This window comes from Apodemus sylvaticus, chromosome 2 (genome assembly GCF_947179515.1).
Source record: "Apodemus sylvaticus chromosome 2, mApoSyl1.1, whole genome shotgun sequence".
Classification (NCBI taxonomy): Eukaryota; Metazoa; Chordata; class Mammalia; order Rodentia; family Muridae; genus Apodemus; species Apodemus sylvaticus.
This window is the reverse complement of record NC_067473.1, coordinates 83,717,026-83,738,782: the sequence shown is the minus strand read 5'-3', so window position 1 is coordinate 83,738,782 and position 21,757 is coordinate 83,717,026. Positions and strand designations below refer to the sequence as shown.

At 41.5% G+C, this 21,757-nt stretch overlaps 2 protein-coding genes across 2 annotated transcripts in view; one reads left to right on the top strand and one right to left on the bottom strand.

Annotated features, from left to right (window-relative positions):
- Positions 1-1,324: 1,324 nt before the first annotated feature.
- On the bottom strand, positions 1,325-3,558 carry Pyurf (PIGY upstream open reading frame). Its single transcript, XM_052173814.1, has 2 exons — positions 3,271-3,558; positions 1,325-2,201 (listed from the first exon to the last, which is right to left on the bottom strand). Exons 1-2 carry the CDS (start codon positions 3,465-3,467, stop codon positions 2,060-2,062), a joined length of 339 nt encoding a protein of 112 aa, XP_052029774.1. The 5' UTR covers positions 3,468-3,558; the 3' UTR covers positions 1,325-2,059.
- Positions 3,559-14,345: 10,787 nt separating this feature from the next.
- Lancl2 (LanC like glutathione S-transferase 2) overlaps positions 14,346-21,757 on the top strand; it is a 49,325-nt gene continuing 41,913 nt past the window's right edge. Inside the window, exon 1 of the mRNA XM_052173813.1 lies at positions 14,346-15,127. Within this exon, the coding sequence (XP_052029773.1) occupies positions 14,924-15,127 (204 nt within the window). The 5' untranslated portion in view covers positions 14,346-14,923. The remainder of the gene's footprint in view (positions 15,128-21,757) is intronic.

Below are 21,757 nucleotides of genomic sequence, written 5' to 3'. Positions count from 1 at the left end.
ATCCTGCTGCACCTCTCAAGTGCTGGGATTCAGAGGAACTCCCTGGCTAAAGTCCATACTGATATGCTCGTTTGTTCATCTGTAAAATTGTGCTCTTACCTCCTCTCTAGGATCTGAGACTATAGACTGTGTACTATGCTAATAACTGCACCCAGGGTTCTTTGTACAAGTAAATTCTTTGATGAGAGAATAGAGTTAAATATTGAGCTCCCTTAGAGACAACTTGTCAGCTTCCTGAAAACTTGTCAGATGATTAAGTTAAAAAAAGCTGCAACTGACTTATCAGATTAACACTATCGTTATAGGCAAAACTGTTCATTTACATTGCCCACAGTTTTAGGTTGGTTAAATGTGAAATTCAGGGCGAAAAACTCCACTTCAGGAACAGAGACACTCTAGTTCAGCTCTGTGTTGCCACTGGATAAGAATGTGACTTATACTTAATGATATCGACAATATAATAGCAAACATGTATGACAGGTTTTAATTTTCTCTTTCCCAGAGAGAGTTATGTACATCTTTTATTAAACTAGCTAAGGAGGCTAGTTCATTACGAATCAATTAAGGGCCAGTGTAGGATGATAAAGGTCTCACCAGCAAGCCTGACTACCTGAGCTGAAGCTCCAGCATCCAAATAGTATAAGGAGAGAATCAACTCCACAAATCTGTCCTGTGACTTCCCCATGCTATGTGTGCAACCAAGTCTTACATTTCTTTAGGGTAAGGATTGAAATACTCAGGCTATGTTTCTAAAATAGATACTATATCATCCTCAATCAGTTCTGTTACAGTTCTAGAAAACTAAGGCTAAAGGCCTGAGGACTTATCACATTTACCAAGGCAAGAAAAAGTAGAGTGAGCCAGGTGGTGGTGGCACACGCCTGTAATCCCAGCACTTGGGAGGCAGATAGAGGCAGGCGGATTTCTGAGTTTGAGGCCAGCCTGGTCTACAGAGTGAGTTCCAGGACAGCCAGGGCTATACAGAGAAACCCTGTCTCAAAACAAACAAACAAACAAACAAACAACCAAAAAAAAAACCCAAAAAAAAGAAAGAAAAAAAGAAAAAGAAAGAGAAAGAAAGAAAAGAAAGAAAGGAAAAGTAGAGTGTACTGTGAAACACTAAACTTAAAAGGACATAACCAGCTTCTCATTCCTGACTTTACCTACTGAAGGTACCTCACTGGGAAATTATTCTATTTTGAATACTAAATGCTTCAGCAAACAAAATGTAGTTACAAAAACTATTTTCACATTTTCTCTTCCTATCAGACAAAAACATCCATTCAAGCAGACATCCTTCCCCCCTGCAAACACGGTTTGGTGGTAAACTGTGAGCATCTTTTTATTATTGATGTAACCATGTGATACCAAAGTAATGAAGGCAAGTTTACAGTGTCAGAATTTTCTTAGTACTTAAGCTTACCATTGACCTTGAAGCTAAACAATATTTCAAATCACTAACTTTCAATGAATGGGACTCGAAGCAGGCCTCAGCTGATGACTGGTGTTGGTAATCTGCATTGAGACATTTCACTGAAATGCTTCCTATGACACAATGGTTATAAGTGAAATCTTCAAAAAACAAGGATACAACATGTATGAAAAAGCTTCCATAGCCTGTCGCTTGGTCCTAAGCCTGAGAGAAATAAGACAAATAGATCTTGTTATAAATCAAATAGGTTTATATGTAGTTTTCACAGATGTCGCTGCAGACCCCTTAGTAATGCATGTGCTGTCCTGGCTATGGTTGAACTAATTATACTTAAAGAGTTTTAGACCTATCTTGTTCCAAAGTGGAAGCACACACACACACACACACACACACACTGGCGTGGTAGTTGGCAAGAGCAGACTGTAAAAGCAAAGTCTGTCTATGCTGGTGCAGCCCTGTGGGAAATTCTCCAGAAAAGCAGATCAGAATAGTCCAGCTAAAGAGAGCAGGGGAAGAACAGCCAAGCAGGCCGAGGCTGAATCACTGTTTTACTCCAACTCCACTTCCCCCTTTTAAAGGCATACGGTATTAAGAGAACTCAGTAATTATGCTTTTAACTATCAAGGTCTAGTGCTGCTCAGCCTCTTCTTGCTTCTTATTTTGACGTGTTGACCTTGCTGCCTGTGGTATCATATTAGGGATCCCATCGATGATTGGATATGCTATTCCCAACTCTTCATTAATCAATTCATTGGTCGATGCTTCATATCTAAGGGAGAAGAACAACAAAATGAACTGTGGAAGTTAAAAGCTTAGAAAGACTTGAAGCTCAATAAATAGCACCGGGTATCCAATAGTTATAGTTACTCTTCCAATAACTTTAGTTTTAAAAGCATAGCCAATCCAGCCTTTTCTCTCAGAAAAATCATCTTACAGCCTGTAATTATTCCTATTAGAATAAGTATTTCTCATATTATTTTTTTAACTTTATTCCCAATTTATGACTTAACTTTTTCATAGCAGTGAATTGCTTTGGATCTGTCTTCATACACATGGCACTACACTGGGAATAACTGACGTTCTAAAAAGATTGAAGCCAGAAGTGGCAGTTAACTCCTGTAATCTCCTGCTCTCGGGAGTCCAATGTAGGAAAAGTATCACAACTTTGAGGCTAGTCTAGGCTATATAAAGAGTTCCAGGAGAGACCAAATAGATTAACTTATCTCCTCATCACCCACCCCATTCCAAAAAAGAATGGAGAGGCTGGGAAGATGAGTAAGTCAATAGTGTTTGCCCTGAGTTCTGATCCAGAGTTCTGATCAGAACCAGAGTTCTCATCCTGTTAAGTATGTGAGCTCCTGAGCCCAGTTCGATTTGCTCCTGATTCTGTAATTCCTTCCTAAAATAAATTGGGGAGCGACTTAAGAAGACAGTGTACGGTGACCTCCTTTTGATATGGTGTATTCCCTCTGTCTCTGTCTCTCTCCAGCGCGCAACAAGAAAGAAAGGGAGGAAGGAAAGAAGAAATGAACAAAAGAAAGGAAAGAAAAAGAAAAAAAAGAAATGAAAGGCCCATACGCTGGCCCGGATAGTGTGTTTCAACAGGCTCTGGAGCCTAGCCAGTCTGAGAAATCAAGTCTTTCTTTAAAGCCTCTAGGATAGACTGTAAAGAGCAGCCAATGGCGAGCCAGAGAAAAGCTCAGCACCGGTCCTGGGCGGGACTGACCCCAGTATGGGGGTCAGCCGGGCGGGTCGCGTGCAGGGAGTGGGTTTCTGTTCCACTGGCGGACCTACAGGCCGCCACCATTCCCCGGACAAAGGCGACAGGTTAGTCTCACCTAAGCGGCTTCTTGGAGAGCGGGCACACCAGGAACTGCAGCAGCGCGGGGTGGAAGGTGCCGGGCTGCTCAGCCCTCTCGCTCTGGTCAGCGCAGCACCTGGCCCCGGGCACCTGCAGACATCTCCAGACGACCGCAGACGGTGCGCGGGGCATCCGCAGCACCGGGGCGAGTCTGCGGCACGTGGCGTTCAGCATGGTGGCTCAGACAGCCGACGAGGCCGCGTTCGGAACTGTACTGCTTTCCCAGGCACCCAGCCGCCGGGTCACCCTGGCCCGGCCCCGCCCCCTGCACAGGCCCCGCCCCCTGTGCTCTGCTGATTGCTGCTCCAGCACAGCTAGGGTTGAAGTTGTGGTTCCGAGGGCAGACTGACATTCCTGGGTCAGTGGCTGCTTCACTGCGTTTACAAAACTGTAAGCTAAAGCAGGACTCATTTCGGTGTTCAACTTTTCAGCAGGGCTAATCACAAAGGTGCCAAGAAGCCAGGGACCGGACTCCAGTCATACGGAGCTAGGCTTCAACTTAGATGGTTATTTTCAAGGAAATTTTCAACACAAGCATATTGTGTTAGAAGCAACAGCCTGTTTAATATTAATTGTACTGTACCACAAGCAAAAATATAAGAGCCTGAAGAAAATGGATTTTTTTCTCTTATTCTCTTAATCTTAAACTGTGAAGACTTTTACAACTTTAGGGTTTTTAGTTGTGAATACTATGATAAAGCACAATTATGCATTCTAGGACCCCTTTGGAGGACCGGAGGAGCCTTTCACAGGGGGCGCTGAAGACCATCGGAAAACACAGACGTTTACATATTTACAATTCACAACTAGCAAAATTATAGCTATGAAGTAGCAATGAAAATAATCTTATGGTTGTGAGTCATTACAACATCCTGTATTAAAGGATCACATCATTAAGAAAGTTTGCTTTGAGTTAGAGGTGGGAAGTGTCTGAAAGTCAAATGGAGGCAGCTGAGATTGAGTTAATGTGTAGGAAAGCCCTCCTGAGTGCAAGCATTCCTGAGGGGCTTTAGCTGTCTGCTGGGAACCCATGTGGCTACTGAAATCTTGTCCTAGCTCATCCTTTGAGCTCTTGAGAAGTACAGATGCTCTGCCTCAAAGCTTTGCCACTTTATATGACCTCTGAGAGAAGGGACAAGAAAGGCAGGAACAAGAAAGGAAGTCCCTTAGTTGGACTTCTGCAGAAGATAACTCTGATCTTACAGATGCCTCCTCTGCACACCTGCTTCTCCAGCCCAAGCTCCGCAAGAATGCCAACATTAAGGCCATGAGTGGGACTCAGCAGACGGCTTGCCTACCATGCACTAAGTCCTGAGTCTTTTTAAAACCATAAAACAAATTCCAGTAATGTCTCCAAGGCTGGGTGTAGGCTGAAAGCTAGTTGGACTGGTTTCTTACTGGGTGAAGTATAAATGGATCCTGCAGGTCTCTGTGTTTTCTAACTTGTCAATTAAAAAAAAAAATCAGAGCAGTCCCCAGAAGCAATGAACAGTAGGGTATGTTAGTTGTAGCATAAATCACTCACTTCTGAGCTCTGAAGTTAGATTGCTGTATTTAGAGCACCTGGGATGATTCTCCTTCCATGTTCTCACTTCCCATGGCTAAGGGGGTGGTGGTGATGGCGGTCGTGGTTGTGGTCGTGCTATCTAGTTCCACTCCCTAAATATTTTATCTCTGTTCCTGATGCCACCTTTCCATCTCAACTCTCTCTTTAGCTTTCCTAGTCTTGTTACTATAGCCAGCAGAAGTTGGAGGATACTGTTACCCTAGTGGCCAAGGGTGTCTTGCAATTGTTCATGGGCTGCACTGAGGATTTTCTATCCTGATGATCCCTACCACTGGGTACCCTGAATTTCTTCCTTGGCTTCCAAGGTGATGGACTGTGATTGGGATATTTAAGCCAAAGGAACCCTTTACTCCCTAAATTACTTTGGTCAATGTTCATATGAACATGTGTATGTAGTGTGTGTGTGTGTGTGTGTGTGGCGCACGCATGTGTATGTGTGTGTTTGTGGAGTCCAGAAGAGATCATCAGATTACTTGCAACTGTAGTTACTTGGTTAAAATGGCAGCCTGTGTTAGTTTGGCCAGGGCTGAGGTCCCCACGGAACTGCTGGGCTCTGGGTCCCCAGGCTGCATGGAAGAGGCCGAGAGGACAGCAGGTTCTAGCTCTTGGACACTGTAGATGCTGCTGGATGTGGAGGAAGAGCTGTAAATGGAGTGGGGAGCCCACGGGCGGGTTCTGGCCTAAGGCTGAAGGGAAAAGGGCAGGAGGAGACCTCCAGCTGGGTCCCACAGGGACGGTTCGCTCTGTCAGCTGCTTGGCTTGGCAGAACCATGTCTGGAAGCTCAGAGAGGTTTCCTGCAGGAGACTAGATGCGAGGCTCTTTAGAGGAAGACCTGCTCCATTGCTCCAGCACGGTGGGTCCCTATGAGAAGAGGCAGTCCATGGTTTTAAAGCATTTATTGTTGATGGAGAGTTGTGATGAGTGTAAAATAGAGGCCAGCCCTGGCCACATGGAGGTGGGGGGTGGGGTGGGAAGGGAATGTGGAGAGAGGGGGAGCAAGAAAGAAACAAGTGAGAAGCAAGAGTAAGAGAGGGAGGAGGGGCAAACAGCTCCTTTTATAGTGGGCCGGCCTACCTGGCTGTTGCCAGGTAACTGTGAGGTTGGAGTCCAGACAGACTACCAGGAGCTCGGGGCATTGTCCTATGTGACTGATAGCCATATGGAGAGCTGAGGCCTTGTGTCAGGAGCCTAGTGTGTGGGAGCATGGCAAACAGGCCTTCCATTCCCTTTCAGGAATACCTACCAGGTCTCCAGGGTTTAAACGTAGCTTGACCAGAACAGACTGTCTTTCATGGTCCCACAGTTTTAGGTCCTGTGAACTGATATGGGTACTGGGAACCAAACTTGGGTACTCTAGAAGAACAGTAAGTGCTTTTAACCACTAATCCATCTCTTTAGCCTCATAGATGATAACTTTTATAATGCTATTTGTCCTCTTTGAGATTGGTCTTTGGTGGTAATATACCAGGGACTAATTTGTTAGTCTCTAATTGTATGTATAGAACATCATGGGTCATGCGTATTATGGATGGAAGCAGTTAGAGACTGACAGTGAGAGTAAGTGATTTTACTTATTTTTGGATTTTTTTTCTCTCTAGAGTATAAGGTAAATCAGAACAAGGTGATTTACCTGTTTACATGGGGAAAGAGGGGCGGAGTGGAATCCTTTCAAATAGGCTGGCATTGGGTCTGCATGCAAGTCATCAGACCACCTCAGAAAGAACCTTCTGGTATGTCACGATAGCCCTACAGTATTGTAGATTTCCCATTCAAAATGTTTTGACGTCTGTTACGTTTTGAGGCACTAAATGCAATCTGCCCCATGACCATGCTGCTTTCCCATGTGAACTCCTAAGTCAGAGTTAGAATGGCAGTGGCGGCATTCAGCCAAAAAGACCCTCAAAGATAGGAAACTGGTGGAGAGATCCTTACATTATCACACATCATCTTCCATGAGGACCAGTTTCTGTATTATTTACTGAGGTCTTCAAGGGGGAAGAATGACTCTTAGAGAAGGTTAGTAACGATCGTTAACAGGTGGGGCTCCCGACTCTGCAGGCACGGAAAATGTGAACATTGAGGATATTTTCTTTGCTGAAAGTAGGAGAGAGATGACCAACACAGCTGAACACCGGAAGTACAGCATGCTATGGGATGCTACCACGACATCCACTTGCTATTTCAGTACTATTTCTGTGACTCAGTTTTGTCAAGTGCCGTGCACCATTTTTGAGATGGGGCTTTCTCCTACACTGTGTGTTGTGATCAGGCTACGACCAGTTCTAAGTCACTTCACATTGTGGAAAAAACAGTGAGTTTTTACAGTTTTTAAGGCTTGTTCTGGGGGACTCCATTACAAAGGCGGCTTTCACTCCATTTCAAGGGTGGGGGATCATGGTGTTCTTGAGAGGACAAGAAAACAGCCCAGTCTGTCCAGCACCACCCACGTGGCTCAAATGATGTATTCCTGCGAGTAGAAAGGGTGCCACCCTGTTCATTTATTGTGGCAAATTGAGACTGTAGGGGAATATGGGTGTATTAAAATCATATCATGGAAACCAGCCCAGGAATGTGTAAGACAGATGAGGCCAAAAGAAGTTTCTCCTGGACCCTATAAAGTGATGAACACCCATCATTGTAGGGCACTGGTTCCACACACCTATCACAGAATACTTGCTATCTGCCTCAGGTACTGACAGGCAGAGAACTTCTGTCCCTGGGATTTCAGATGCCACATGCCCTTTCACCTGCCAACCTAGCTTGACCTGAAACTGCTAGTTCCTGTTCCACCTTGGGACCTCCCTCTTATCCCTTGCAGCTGACTACATCCTCACTCCTAATCCTGACTCTGGTAGCCTGACCTCCAGCGGCTTCTTTCTCATGATGGCTGTTTCTAAGTCTGTTACCTGTCAGTACAGACTCCATTTGCAGTAAATGAACAAGCATTTGCTTTGGTCCTATTACCAAAGTAGGAGGAATTATCAGACAAGTTGCTATTATTGAGTCCACTAAGACTTGCAAATTTATTGTTTTCCAATAAAATGTGATATTGTGGAGAGGCATAAATGTTTTCATTTACATTTCTGAAATAGCATGCTCATGACAACTAGTATAGTTGTCAGGATTCCATGAAGGAATCCAATGAATAAACAGCAGACCACTGGCAAAATAACTGGAGATATACAATTTTTCAAACTAATTAAACCATCTGGCGATAGTAATAAAATATAACACTTCCAGTAATGTTTCGTGACCAGAGACTAAGCTTGGTGTACTGCAGTACACAAGGCCTGGTGTGTAATACAGCTAGCTCATCCTCAAACTCTTTGTACTACTGTGGCTTGGTGCTGAAGGAGGGAAACTCTCTGCTCTATGCAAAGAGCTGGAGATAGGAGAGCTTGAAGTCATGAAAAATGGTTATCAAAACTGTGATGGTTTGTATATGTTTGGCCCAGGGAGTGGCACTATTAGAAGGAGTGGCCCTGTTGGAGTGGGCTTTAAGACCCTCATCCTAGCTGCCTGGAAGCTGGTATTCTGCTAGCAGCCTTCAGATGAAGATGTAGAACTCTGAGCTCCTCCTGCACCATGTTTGCTTGGATGTTGCCATGATCCCACCTTGATGATAATGGACTGAACCTTTGAATCTGTAACACAGCCCCAATTAAATGTTGTTCTTTATAAGACTTGTCTTGGTCATGGTGTCTGTTCACAGCAGTAAAACTCTAACTAAGACACAAAACCAAAACAAAAAACAAATAGGAGAAAAAATAAAAGTATGGGGGAAAATGAGCGAGATAAACCTCAGACAACACTCCTTTGACTATGTATCAGGTGGACTATAAAATTGACTGCATTAAAAGCTTTTGTTTGAGCAAATCATGAAAAAATCATCTAAAATTGATGGTGCCTGATTCTGAGGATCCACATCCTATAGAGCTGGAGGTTAAAACCCAAAAGTTAAGTAATATTCCTAGGAGATATGGTGTCATCTTTAAAGGATCCTAATAACACAAATACATAATAACGCACCACAGAAGAATCATCCACAATATTGTTTTAAAGCCTTTTACAAATTAAGACAGAAGGGCCAGCAGCTGAACCTTGAAGTACTTAAAATTTTGTAAGTCTACAAATACTATTATGATCTATTGCCATACCACAGTTAACATTCCAAGTCTCATTAGATAATACTGTGACCGATAGCACAAACAAAATAGTAAATGCTCACTGGGGACCACAGGACTTCCATTATGAGGATCCAGAAAGTTTTGATGATTTCTGGAGGAGGTTCTATGTGACAAGACCAATTATAACTAGAAAGTGTGATAAATTACTACTATAAACAACTAAGTCCCCAAAACAGCAAAATATAGGGAACACACTGGGGCAAAATTCCAGACCTTTAAATTTCATCAGAAGAACTGCCTGGATCATACCAAATAACACTAGTGACAAAATTATTCTCAACTCATGGCTCCCATGAAATGAAGCAATTTCAGGGCTGGCTAGATGACTCAGCGGTTTAGAACACTGACTGCTCTTTAGGAGGTCATGAGTTCAAATCCCAGTAACTGTGAACCTAAGCAAGAGGGATAAAGGCAGAGAAAAAAAAAGAAAAAAAAAAGAAATGAAGCAGTTTCAACTTTTAACATTAAAACACACATTAGACGTAACATTCTAACATATACTATACACCTAAATACAATTAGTATTTGAACTCAAACAGAACATATATAATAAGCCTAAACAGCAAGGCACTAATTCCAGGAATGTGGCTTACAAACTTAAAATAATTTCCAGAGAACAACTTTCCATCAAAACAAAAAAATATATAAAATAGCCAAATTTAAAATAATTAAAAACAAAGGAACAAAAAATCCAAAACTAGTAAGAACTCTAGGTCAAACATACATTATAAGATCTGGGGATAACAGGCATATATCCAATTAACAATTAAAATTCATAGAGACACAAAACATATTTAAATAGACAAATGTTCTAAGAAAATCTTATTAAATGAATGAAAATAACAACCCTAGAACTAATATGTAAGTAGTCAAAATGAAAATTTATGCTGTAATAATGATCCAATAAAGTAACCATATGTTATTCCCCTATAGTAGAACATATTTTGAACATGGACATGATATCTATAATATATAAAAATTGATGGCCCATAAAATATACAAAATATACAAAAAAGTACAGAAAACTCCACCTCCCTAATCAGGACCACATCAGGTCACCATACAACAAAAAATTACAAAAGTTACAGAAGGCTACCAAAAATGATGCTAAAGCCTGATTCAAAATACCTATGTCAATGGCCCAGTATGTCCAGTTTTAAAACCTAATGGCTTACTATGGATTAACTACATATTATAAAACTGTAAAGTATACAGAAATTCAAATTGCTAAATGTAAAAAGCTATTCACACAGGTGCTATGAAGGGGAAAGCAAGCAATGGAATAGAGGACATTGAATGAGGCAGGGTTTGAGAGGGCAGGGGAGGGGAAGGGAACGTGAGGGAGAAAACTAATACTAAAGACCTTTTAAATGGAAACATGCTACTTTAGAAGCTTCCTAAAAATATATTTATGAACAAGAAGTTTGCATGGAGTTACTCTATGATTATGGGGTCAACGCCTCCCTTAGTATACCATAAAATATCCCCCACACCCACAAAAGAGTCCAGAGCCAGAGTCGGAATGGGTTACCTTTTCTTTGGAACTACTGGTCAGTGTAGTTCTGTAGACACCCCTTTTCCAAAGGTTACATCCTATTAATTACCCCCCAGAGCTCGATGGCAAGATCCCATTGTTGAAAACACCACCAATGTGCAGGACATGTAAAACAAAGCAGGCATAACTGGCAGCTTCATTTGTTTGTTGTTGGCTTTCATAATGCTATGTGTGCTATTGGGGAGCAAACAAACACAGAATTCATTATATTGTCCAGTTGTGAATTCTGGGAGCTGCAATGACTGGGCTGGCAAGATATGTGCACTTGTGCAATAAATAGATAAGTTATTTCTCAGCCAGTCAAATGAGCAGGTTCAAGCCAGATTGAAGTGTATCTAAATGCAGGTTTATTGGCAAACTGGTCACAGGCAGTGAGTTCACTAGCACCAAGGAAGGAGGCCAGGAAAGTCACCATGGGGAAGGAGACAGAGGGCAGGGAAAAGAGAAAGAGAGAAAAAAGAAGAGGATGAGTGGGGAGGAGAAAGAGGAGGAGGAAAGGTAGGTTGGAAGGAAGGAAGGAAGGAAGGAAGGAAGGAAGGAAGGAAGGAAGGAAGGAAGGAAGGAAGGAAGGAAGCCCAAATGTGGATTACATGGTAAAGAGTCTGGGGGTCAGGGCACCCCAGCCAGGTAGGGACTTAGTGATGCTGGGAGAACTTGGAGGCCAGATCTGCTTTTATATACAAAATATTTACCTCAACTATTTGTTCTAGGTCTGAAAACCAGTAAGTATCACAAATATTATGGGAGTAGCCTTTATTATTGGATTTAAAACCCATTCTACAAGGTGGAACTCCTGCCTCATACTGTTTTATATTGTTAACTGGGCCCAAACCCAAGACCAGCTAGATCATAGGCCTTGGGGAAGAACCTAGTACTATTATTCTGCTAAATGGACACAACAGTGAACTGTTTATATCCTTATTCGCATAGACTGGTGCATCCCTCAAGCCTCATCAGAGAAGCTTCTGTACAGTAGATGGTGATTAATATATAGATCTACAACTAATCAATGGGCAGAGAATAGACTCTGATCAGCTCTAAATGGGACTGTAGATGGTCCTACACCCATGCACACAGGAAGCATTAAAATGAACTCAGTGGATTTAAAACAACAACAAAAACCCCACATGAACTTGAGAGGGAAAGTGATATTGGAGGGATGGGAGGAGAGAAAGGGGGGATATGCCACTTTTATTTTGAAGGACAAATTATCCATTTGTAAGACTCCCAGAGGGATGTATAGTCCAATAATAATATATTCAGTACTGTTTTCCCAAATTAATCAGACAATTTGTGATTCTTTAATTGTATCCTATATAAATGATATAACATGCAATGATAAAAAATTAAAGACAACAGAAAAGCATGAAAACTGAGAATAGACAATAATGAAGAAAAAATTGCAAGCTCTGGGTGTGACAGTCATTAGATAGCAGATACCCAGACAATGACAGACTAAATGGTGACAATTAGGAGTGCTTACATCTAAACAGCAACCACAAAGTTAATAGGGTCCTTTATATATTGGAGCAAACAATGCTCTTTTTAAATACTATTTTGAGAACAAATTGCTTCTGTAGACCCCTGAAAAATTCGTTGAATGTTCTACCCCTTGCTTTATGGGAAATGACCTTAGTTGTCCCTACTTCAGAGTCTTCTCTATGCCTTGAAGATTGCTATCTGCCCTTAAGCAAACTCAGGAACAAAATAATTAGAATAGTATGAACTCAGAAGTGGCTGGCATTGTTCAGCAGGACAGGAGAAATGACAGCACAGAACTTTTACAGAATATTTAGATTTTTCTTAGAAATCTAATGCACAGGATAAAGAGCCATACATATTAAGCCTCTAATAAGAGCTCAGGAATAATTAACAAGTTAGAATGACTAGGATAATATAACAACATGTATAGGTGGTATAAGAATGATAATAAAGAATGGACGAAGAGCGAGGTATTAGGATTTATCATTCTTAGAAAGATCGGTTTATACCTGATTGCTGTAATGTTAAGTTAAAAGCATAAGAATTGTTTTATTAAAAACTTCTTATAAGATTATAGGTACAGATATTACAAAATTAAATAACAGCTACAATGATTCCTAAGCCTGACTTCTCAGACTTAGGCTCATTTTCAAGTAATATGACTGACCATTAAAAGTCAAAAGTTTTGTGCTTAAAGCAGGGTGATTCATCTGGACTGACTCAGATTCTATTTTCTATCTAGCATCTTGAAACCGCAAACTGCTGCCAGCCTAAGGATGGGTTGCTACATCATGCTTGCTTAAGCTGAAATGATTTGCAGAGTTTTAGGAATAGGGCTATGGGGTTGACGATAAAATCTATTCCATCTGTGCTTAGCCTGGAACCCTGAACATACTAGAAATGTTATGTCCAAGACAAAATGGTTAGGATCGCTATCCGTGAAATCGGCAATGTTTTTGAAATCTGTATATAAATACATTTCTGATTGCTAGTCAGAGTTGCAAAGTGTCCCTGACATGGTGATTTACAAAGTATCCTCTCTGGAACCTGTTCATTGCTAGGCTGGGCACCCATACTCCAGATGTAGTAACAGCATAAAACTACAAGCAATCTGAGGACTTTCCCGGTGAGTAACATAATAAAAGGCTGAAACTCAGGCCAGCCAGAGGAAGAACTGCCTCCTAAAGATGTCACAGTGGGAGGACTTGTCAGACCACCTTGCAGAAGATAGAGAAGCTGATACTGTGATGGGCTAATGCTGAGCCAGACCACATCTGGACCTGGGTTTCTTTGCAAGGCGTATAAATCTCTGTTTTACAACTTAATCCTCAGCTAAAGGGTCAGGATCTAAAAACAAGTTGGGTAGGTGTGTGTGTGTGTGTGTGTGTGTGTGTGTGAATGTCCTTGAGAATGCCTGTTTGTCTCTGGTTCTTTGTCACTCTCCCGGATGTAAGCACATTCAACAAATCTTTTTCTGCTTTTCACTGCTGTCTTTTAATTGGATCTGAACGCTGGTGGCAGAGCTTATCTAGTTAGGGCTTCCAGGAGATAGAGTCTGACTCTTGTAACTCTAATCTACACTTTCATGATCATGCACTGGAGGTTGGAGATTGTGCATATGATAAGGGATGGAATGAAAACTTAAACCTTTTCCACTTTACTCCATTCTGGGGCCAAAGGCAGGAAATCCTGAAATCTTGTCCGTTTGATAGTGTTCCATTATGTCACCTTTGGCATTAGATTAATATGTACCTTGCTTGGGCTCTGGAAATCACATACATCAGACTTTTCTCTGTTTCCTGATTTTCTTGCCTACTAACCTGGTATCCCCAGAGGGCAGAAACATTTTGTCACTAAGTACCAATATTTATTAAATGAAAGAACTGCAATACAATATTTCTTTTTAAATCATTACACAGATTTGCTTCTAGGTAAACAATGCAAAAACCACAGAACCAATAAAGGCTATGAATTTAGATACTGTGATTATAGAAATGCAAAGATCTATTTGCTTGTGTTCTCTTTGCCAGCCATGTTATTCTGTTGGCTAATTATGTTAATCTCGTGACCATAAGATTTTCCAGTTTAAGAAAATATTTAGATGATTTAATAATCATTCTTCTATATTGTTTCTAATTATTAAAGATTCGCACTTACTCAAAATAATAAGAATAAAAACAAAACATGAAGAAAACAAAACAAAGGCCTGTGGCTCCTCCTCCAAGCAACCCCCCTCCCAGTGGTGATGAATGGGAGGGACTGTATCCCCCCCCTCCCTCGGGAGGCTATCTTTTCACTGTTTTAGGCCGTTTTCAAATTCTTTTCTTTAGAAAAGGTATTTTTAATCAAAGAAGCTAACTGTTCCTGTGATTGGCGCTCGACCAGGGGCCGAGGACACGGACGGGCGACAAGGCTGGGCTGGTGAAATGCAGTAGTCGGTTTGGTGACGGAGCGTCAGAAGATGCGCTTTTCCCTGGTCTGCCAACCGCTCACACTTTGAATGAACCCATCTTTACAGGCTTTCCCTACCGGAACGTGAGCTTTCTAGGCGTGCGGTTTTCTCTAGAATCTCTCGGAAGTACGCGGGAGAGGCGAGGGTAACTGGGAGGCTCTGCGGCTCAGCAGGCCGGGTCGGCGAGCTGCGAGCCGCTGCTGGGAGGGCGTGACTGGCGAAGGCTGGAGGAGGTTCGGCTTTTTCGCGCTAGCTGCTTCCAGATGTGCAAGCCACCGATCGCCAGGAAGGCTTCGCCGCGTCGCCCCGGCCTAAACGCCTTCCAGGAGGTTTGTCCCTGCCAGCGCGCCGTGCCCTGAGCTCTCAGGCAAGAAAAGCGCGCGGACATGGGCGAGACCATGTCAAAGAGACTCAAGTTCCACCTAGGAGAGGCGGAGATGGAGGAGCGGTCGTTCCCCAATCCCTTCCCAGACTATGATGCCGCCGCCTCCGCCGCGGGGTTCGCCGCTGGAAGTGCGGAGGAAACCGGCCGTGTTTGCCCTCTCCCCACCACAGAGGACCCGGGCCTCCCTTTCCACCCCAACGGGAAGGTGAGTTGGTTGCCAGGGCCAGGACCAGCGGTTGGGAGGGCGAGGCCACCTCTGCCAATGGTAGCGTCCGGCGGTCACGCCCTGGGGTGCGCTGACGTCATCGGCGTGCGTCCCGCCTGGCGTAGGTTCTGCCCGAGCGGCCGGGAAAAGGCGGCAGGGCTGTGCATTCCCTCTGATGAGGCGCTGAAACAGTCTGTTGGAGCACTTCGATGGTTCTTGGGAGTAAAATGTGAATTTGCTGGTTTTTTTTTTTTTATCACACCTGCCTGTGAACACGCCCTTGCGCGGAGAAACGCTAAAGTCACGGCCTCTTAATTTTTTCTGTTTTGTTAACAATTTCATACATATTTAGTGCATTCTGGTTGCTCCCACCCCACTGTCTTTCATCTGCTTCCCTCTTCTGTACAGCTACCCTCCCTATGAATTGCTCCCATCTCCCCGTTTATGTCTTTGTTTGTTTTGTCCCCCTGGGCTTGACCAGAAGTGTCTGTGTGAACTATCCATTGGAATCTGGTGGGTTCAGTGGGGTACACAACAGAAGACAATGGCTACCCCTCTTCCAGAGTCAATCTTTAGTTTAAGAATTTGGCATTAAGGGTTAGAGTAACGTGAACCCCTCCACATCTGTGACTGACTGTTGGGAGGGCCTGTGCTTATCCAGCAAAAATAATTATTATAGCAGTTGTGAGCTCATGGTCACATTGGCTGTATCATCTAAGGTTTTCCCATTCATCTCCCCTATCTTTTGGCCTTTGATTTTTTTTCTTTTTCCTGACCATTCTTCCTCAATGTTCCTAAATCTTAGAAGGCGTAGAACAAATGGCTTGTTTATGGCCAACCCCTCACGTGTCACTTGTAGTGGAATCTTTGGGTATGTGCTCAAGAGTGCAATATCTGGGTCTTAAAGCATTATTTGTTTTTGAGACAAGAGTTTCACTATATATGCATCCCTTAGCTGGCCCCAAACTTACAGATAGCAGCTTGCCCTTGCTTCCTGAGTGCTGGGATAAAAGATATACTCCATCATGCTCAGCACGGAAGGTGCTTTTATTTCTAATTTTTGAGGACCGTTTAGATTGATTTACAAATCGGCCGCATCAGATTCCACTCTCACCAATATTGTAAAAGAGACTACACTCCCCTTTTTCCACACCCATGCTAGCTAGCATTTCTTATTTGTATTCTTGATGATGGCTATTCTGACTGGGGCAGGATGGAATTTTAGGGCAATTTCCATTTGCATGTCACTCATCGTTGAGGATGTTGAACACGTTTGAAAATGTTTACTTTTCCACTTGCATAGCATAAGTTCCAACTTTAAAAATTATTTTATCAAAGTGTTTTTCCTGAATGTGTGTATATGTGCCATATGCAAACCTCGTACTTGAGAATGTTAGAACCGTGTGCTGGATCCTCTGCCAGTGTAGTTGTGGACAGTTATGAGCAACTGTGTGGGGCTAGGAGCCAAGCCTAGACCCTCTGCAAGAACAGTAAGTGTTCTTAATTGCTAAACTTTTGCTCCCGTTCTTTATAGCCCAGTTTTAAACATTTTGTTGTTTGTTAATTTGATGCCCATGGTGTTTTTTTTTTTTAATTTGATTTGATTTTTTTTTTTTTTGGTCTTTGTATATTTTAGACATCAGAGGCTACTCTTTTGTTGAATGTGTAGTTGGAAAAGATTTTCTCCCATTTTGAGATCCATCTCATTTGTTGATTGATACTGGTATTGCCTAGGCTACTGCAGTCCTGTTTGAAAAGTGCTTACCTATGCCTGCACATTGAAGTATACTCTCTACTTTTTTTTTCTCTAGTAGTTTTAGAGTACCAAGGCTTACATTGAGGTCTTTCATCATTTTGGACTTGGGTTTTGTGTAGGATGACAGATGAAGTCATAGTTGGTTCTCTTGTATGTTGATTTCTGATATTCCTAGCACTACTACCACCTTCACTGCTTTGGGATTGACCTGATGGAGCAATGGAGGGGAATGGAGAAACAACAGAAACTCAGAAAAGCTGTTTTCAGCAGCTAGTGCGTTTATTATATAGACCTGAGTGAGGAGGTGGGTTTACTATATACAGCTGAATGAGGAGGTGGGTTGGCTAGTCTTTGTGGGGAGTCTCTCTCTGCAAGGGAGCAATCAGGCTAGAGTTATTCAAGTAGGAAGGTACATGATGCTTTGCAAACATTAACAACGTTCATACTTGAAACAAGTAAGGCTTTGCTGTTTCTCTGATCCATACTCAGGGAAGGCTGTGCAGTCCACATGGTCTGAGTCACTGGGGTTCTTGACATGACCATGTTCATGTCAACAATACATATCCACTCAAGTCTTCATCTCCTCCTTACACAGCACTATTTGGATAGGAAGCCCTGTTTTTTCCACTGAGGATTTTGGAATTTTTGTCAAAAAATCGTGGAGCTGTACTCCACATGGACTCATACCCGAGTTTGCTTTTGTATTCCATTGATCTACATGCCTGTCTTTGTTCCAGCAGCATGATGTTTTGAAGTCAGCTGTGGTGTTTCCTATAGCAGTACTCTTTTTGTTCAGGATTGGTTTAGCTGTCTGTGTCAAGTTTCAGTATAAATTTTAGCATTATATGTTCTATTTCTGTAACATGTTGCTTGAAATTTGATGAGGATTTGCAGCAAATCTGTAGATTACTTTTGATAGGATGGTTATTTGATAGGATGGTAATATTTATGTTTCCAATCCATATGCATGGCAGCTGTTCCCATTTTCTAGTATCTTCAGTTTCCTTGGGGTCTTAAAGTTTTTACTGTAGAAGTCTTTAATGTCCTTAGATTCATTCCTGGGTATTTTGTGTGTGCATACCTGTGTGTGTGTGTGTGTGTTTCTGTATTGTGAATTGGTTTAATTCCCTACTTTTCTTTTTCAGTATGCTTGTCATTGGTATATAGAAATTGGATGCTACTGGATTTTGTGTGTTAAATTTATATACTGCCATATTGTGGAAAGTGCTTATCAGTTCTCAAGAGATTTTGTTTGTTTGTTTGTTTTTGTGGAGTCTCTAGGATCACTTATGCATAGGATTGATCATCTGCTAATAGAGATACTTTTGGCTTTTTTTTTAATTGCTATTGCTTTGTTTCCTTCTTTGTCTTATTACCTAAGCTAAGAATTCACACACACTGACATGAAATGTAGAGCATGAAAATATGTTATATTCATGATTTTTGCGGGATTGTCTTAAGTTTTTGTCATTTAGTTTGATATTGGATGTAGGTTTATCATATATAACTTTTCCACGATTCCTTAGGCTTTCCATGATTTTTATCACGAGACAGGGTTGAATTTTGTTAAAGGCTAGATGATACCTTGATTTCCATCTTCATATGATGAATTATATTTACTTATGTATGATGAGCCAACTGTTTATCTGTGGAATGAAACCAACTTGACCATAGTGAATATCCTGTTTATCTGAACTTATGTTTAGTTTCCAAATATTTTATTGAGAATTTTCACATCTATGTTCATTAGAGAGTTGGGTCTGTGATTTTCTCTTTCTTGTGTGTTTTCATCCCTGACTTAGTGATGAAATTTTTTTTTACAACTAAAACCTATGGCAACGTTTTAAAAATGCATTATTCACATTTACTATCCATTGCTTTTAAAATACATATCTTTGGGGAAAATGCCCACTGCAAAGTGAAGAATGCTGATAACTGTCTGGTGGAGTGACTGTACCCAGGAGAACAGTGAATACTGTGTTGATATGGAGAGCAGGTGACTTTTACTTTCAAAGAAGATTTAGTCCTATTTAAAGTACTGAGATTGAGTAGTTTTCTTTTTATCTTTTATCTCTGGGTAAATGTGATTTTGATATTTAAAAAACACCAAATTTACTAAAAAAGAAAACTCACAAATAAACAACAAGACTTGTGATATCTATAAACAGTTAAATGATAAATTGGTTAGTATCTGTGGTGGTTTGAATAAAAATGATCCCTACAGGCTCCTATATTTGAATGCTTGCTCCCAGGTGGTGGACTGTTTAGGAAGGCTTAGAAGGTGTGGCCTTGTTGGAGGAGGTCTATCACTGGGATGGGCTTTGAAGTTTCAAAAGTTCAGGCCATGTCCAGTCTCACTCTTTCTCTGCCTCCTGCCTCTGGATTAGGATATAAGCTCTCTGGTACTGCTCTAGCACCATGCCTGCCTGCCATGCTGTCTGCCATAAAGGGAAAGGGACTGACCATCTGAATCTGTAAGCAACACCCCCAGTTAAAAGCTTTTATAAGTAGCCTCAGTCATGACATCTCTTCACAGCAATAGAACAGGAATGAAGACAGTATCATACCAATGTAGTGATTATGACCTAAAGAAAAGGTGAAATGGAAATTATCTTGTCCTTGAAAATGAAAATGAGACAGTAAAATGAGAAGGGATAGGGCCAAATATTATGAAAGCAGTTATCCAGTATAGCAGTAGGTTCTCTCTGTAACAAATATCTTGAATTGCTTGTGTTCATCTAGTTCAGAGTTGAAATGTATATGCTTTTTGCTTGTTTGTTTTCTTTTTTTTTTTTAACTAGCAGCATTAGTTTTACATGGTATTTTGTGAGGATCGAATCAGAGGAGGAAAACTGTACCAAATTTGATAGCGGAAAATTAATGTAAGGAATTGTTATTAACTATAATGAGATTGGCGTAATGAAGAATGTCTCCTAAGAAGTTAAGAGAACTCTAGAGAATATAGGAATAGCAGATATGAGAACAACCTGTACTGTGAGGACTGAGAGAGCACGTAAGGACAAGGCTCTGGGTAGTGGCTGTCTGATGCTGGATAATAAATTACCTGAATTTAGCAACTTTTAAACACTTACCTCACACAGTGTCTGAGGGTGAGGAATCCAGATCCTCACAATATTGCAGTTAGCTGTGTGGTTCTGACTCAGAGTTTGTCATGAAGATGCAGTTATTTTAAAGCTTACTAAGGTAAAGACGGTCTTCTCACCTCCTTCTCATAGTGGTTGGCAGGCTATTGGCTGATGGCTTCACTTAATATTTTTATTTTCCTGTGTGTGTGTATGTGTGTGTGTGTGTGTCTATGCATTTCTTATGCTTTTTCTTTGGCTCTTTTTCTTATTTGGTCATTTTGTCCTTCTCTGATATGTTTGTTTTTGTTTTATCTTACTGTATTTCTTTATTATTCCTTAGATCTTTGTTTTCTAGTAAGAAACAGAAAGGATTTGGATCCAAGTAGGAGGAGAAATGGAAAAGAACTGAGAGGAGTGGGGGGCACCAATCAGAATGTATTATGAAATATATGTATGAAAAAAATCTATTTTCAATAAACTGAACAAAAAGAAACAATAACCCCATTAAAAATGGGCACAGATCCAAACGCAAACAGTGTTCTCAAAAGAGGAAACAAATGGTTGAGAAACACTCAAGTAAATGTTTGACATTTTCAGTCATCAGGGGAATGCAAATCAAAAGAAATTTGAGATTCCATCTTACACCAGTCAGAATTTCCAACCTCAATAAAATAAATGACAGCTCATGTTGGCAAGGGAGTAGAGTCAGGAAAACACGTATCCACCACTGTTGGGAATGAGCTATGGAGCCGGCACCCAGCATGGGAATCAGTGTGTCAGTTCCTCAAGAAGCTGAGACTAGATATACCTGAAGACTGGGGTATACCACTCTTGGGCACATACCCAAAGGACCCTGTATTCTTCCACAGAGACATTTACTCAACCATGTGCATTGCTGCTCTGCTCATAATAGCCAGGGATTGGAAACAACCTAGATGCGTGTGAGCAGATGAGCAGAGAAAGAAAAGATGGTACACTTGCACCATGGACTGTCACTCAGTCGTTAAATCAGTGGAATCGTGAAGTTTGAGGATAAATGGAGAGAGAGCTAGAAAAAATACTCTGAGTTAAGTAATTCATACATAAACACCAAATCTGGTATATATTTACTTATATGTGGATAATAGCTGTGAAGTATTTGATAAGCAGTCTATAATCCCTGTAACCACAGAGGTTATTCATAGAATGAGGGTATGGATGATTTGATCACTGTAGGCAGCGGAAATAGAACACATAGTTATGGATAAATAGGGTTGGGGGTGGGGAAGTGGACCAGGAGAATTAGCAGGGAGGAGGAGGGATGAGAGTTATGAGGGAGGAAATATGGGGAAAGAGAGAGCTGAAATTAAGGGCCACTTGAGTGGATATATGGAAATCTAATATAGTTGAGGCTTCCTAAATATATATATACAGTGGTAATCTAAATAACATATAATTGGCAGGGGGAGAGATGGAACCCCAACTGGATATCTCATCACCAAATGAAGTCTCCCATTCCCAGAATTGGTTATATCTAACTGAGTCGTTACCTGAAGGGGCCCCATAAAAATCCCCAAATGATCCAGGCTATTGCTAAGGTGATTGGTTGCTCTCTACCTGTTGCTTCAGATAATACCTATATAACTTATTGAATTCAAGACTATCTTAAATGCCCATCTAGAGCCTTCCCCCTGTGGACTAGTGTTCATGGTACTAGAAGGGACTTTGCACACTACCAAAGGAGAAAAGTAAACACCAACCTGGCTACAAACCCTTTGATCTGCAATAGTGATCTATATGCAGGTAGCT

What these genes read in the sequence shown, in the direction of transcription:
- Pyurf (XM_052173814.1), bottom strand. Translation starts at nt 3,467, where the DNA reads ATGCTGAACGCCACGTGCCGCAGACTCGCCCCGGTGCTGCGGATGCCC. An exon ending in CTCTCCAAGAAGCCGCTTAG is followed by an intron (nt 2,202 to 3,270) that starts GTGAGACTAACC and finishes CTTCTCCCTTAG; the next exon opens with ATATGAAGCATCGACCAATG.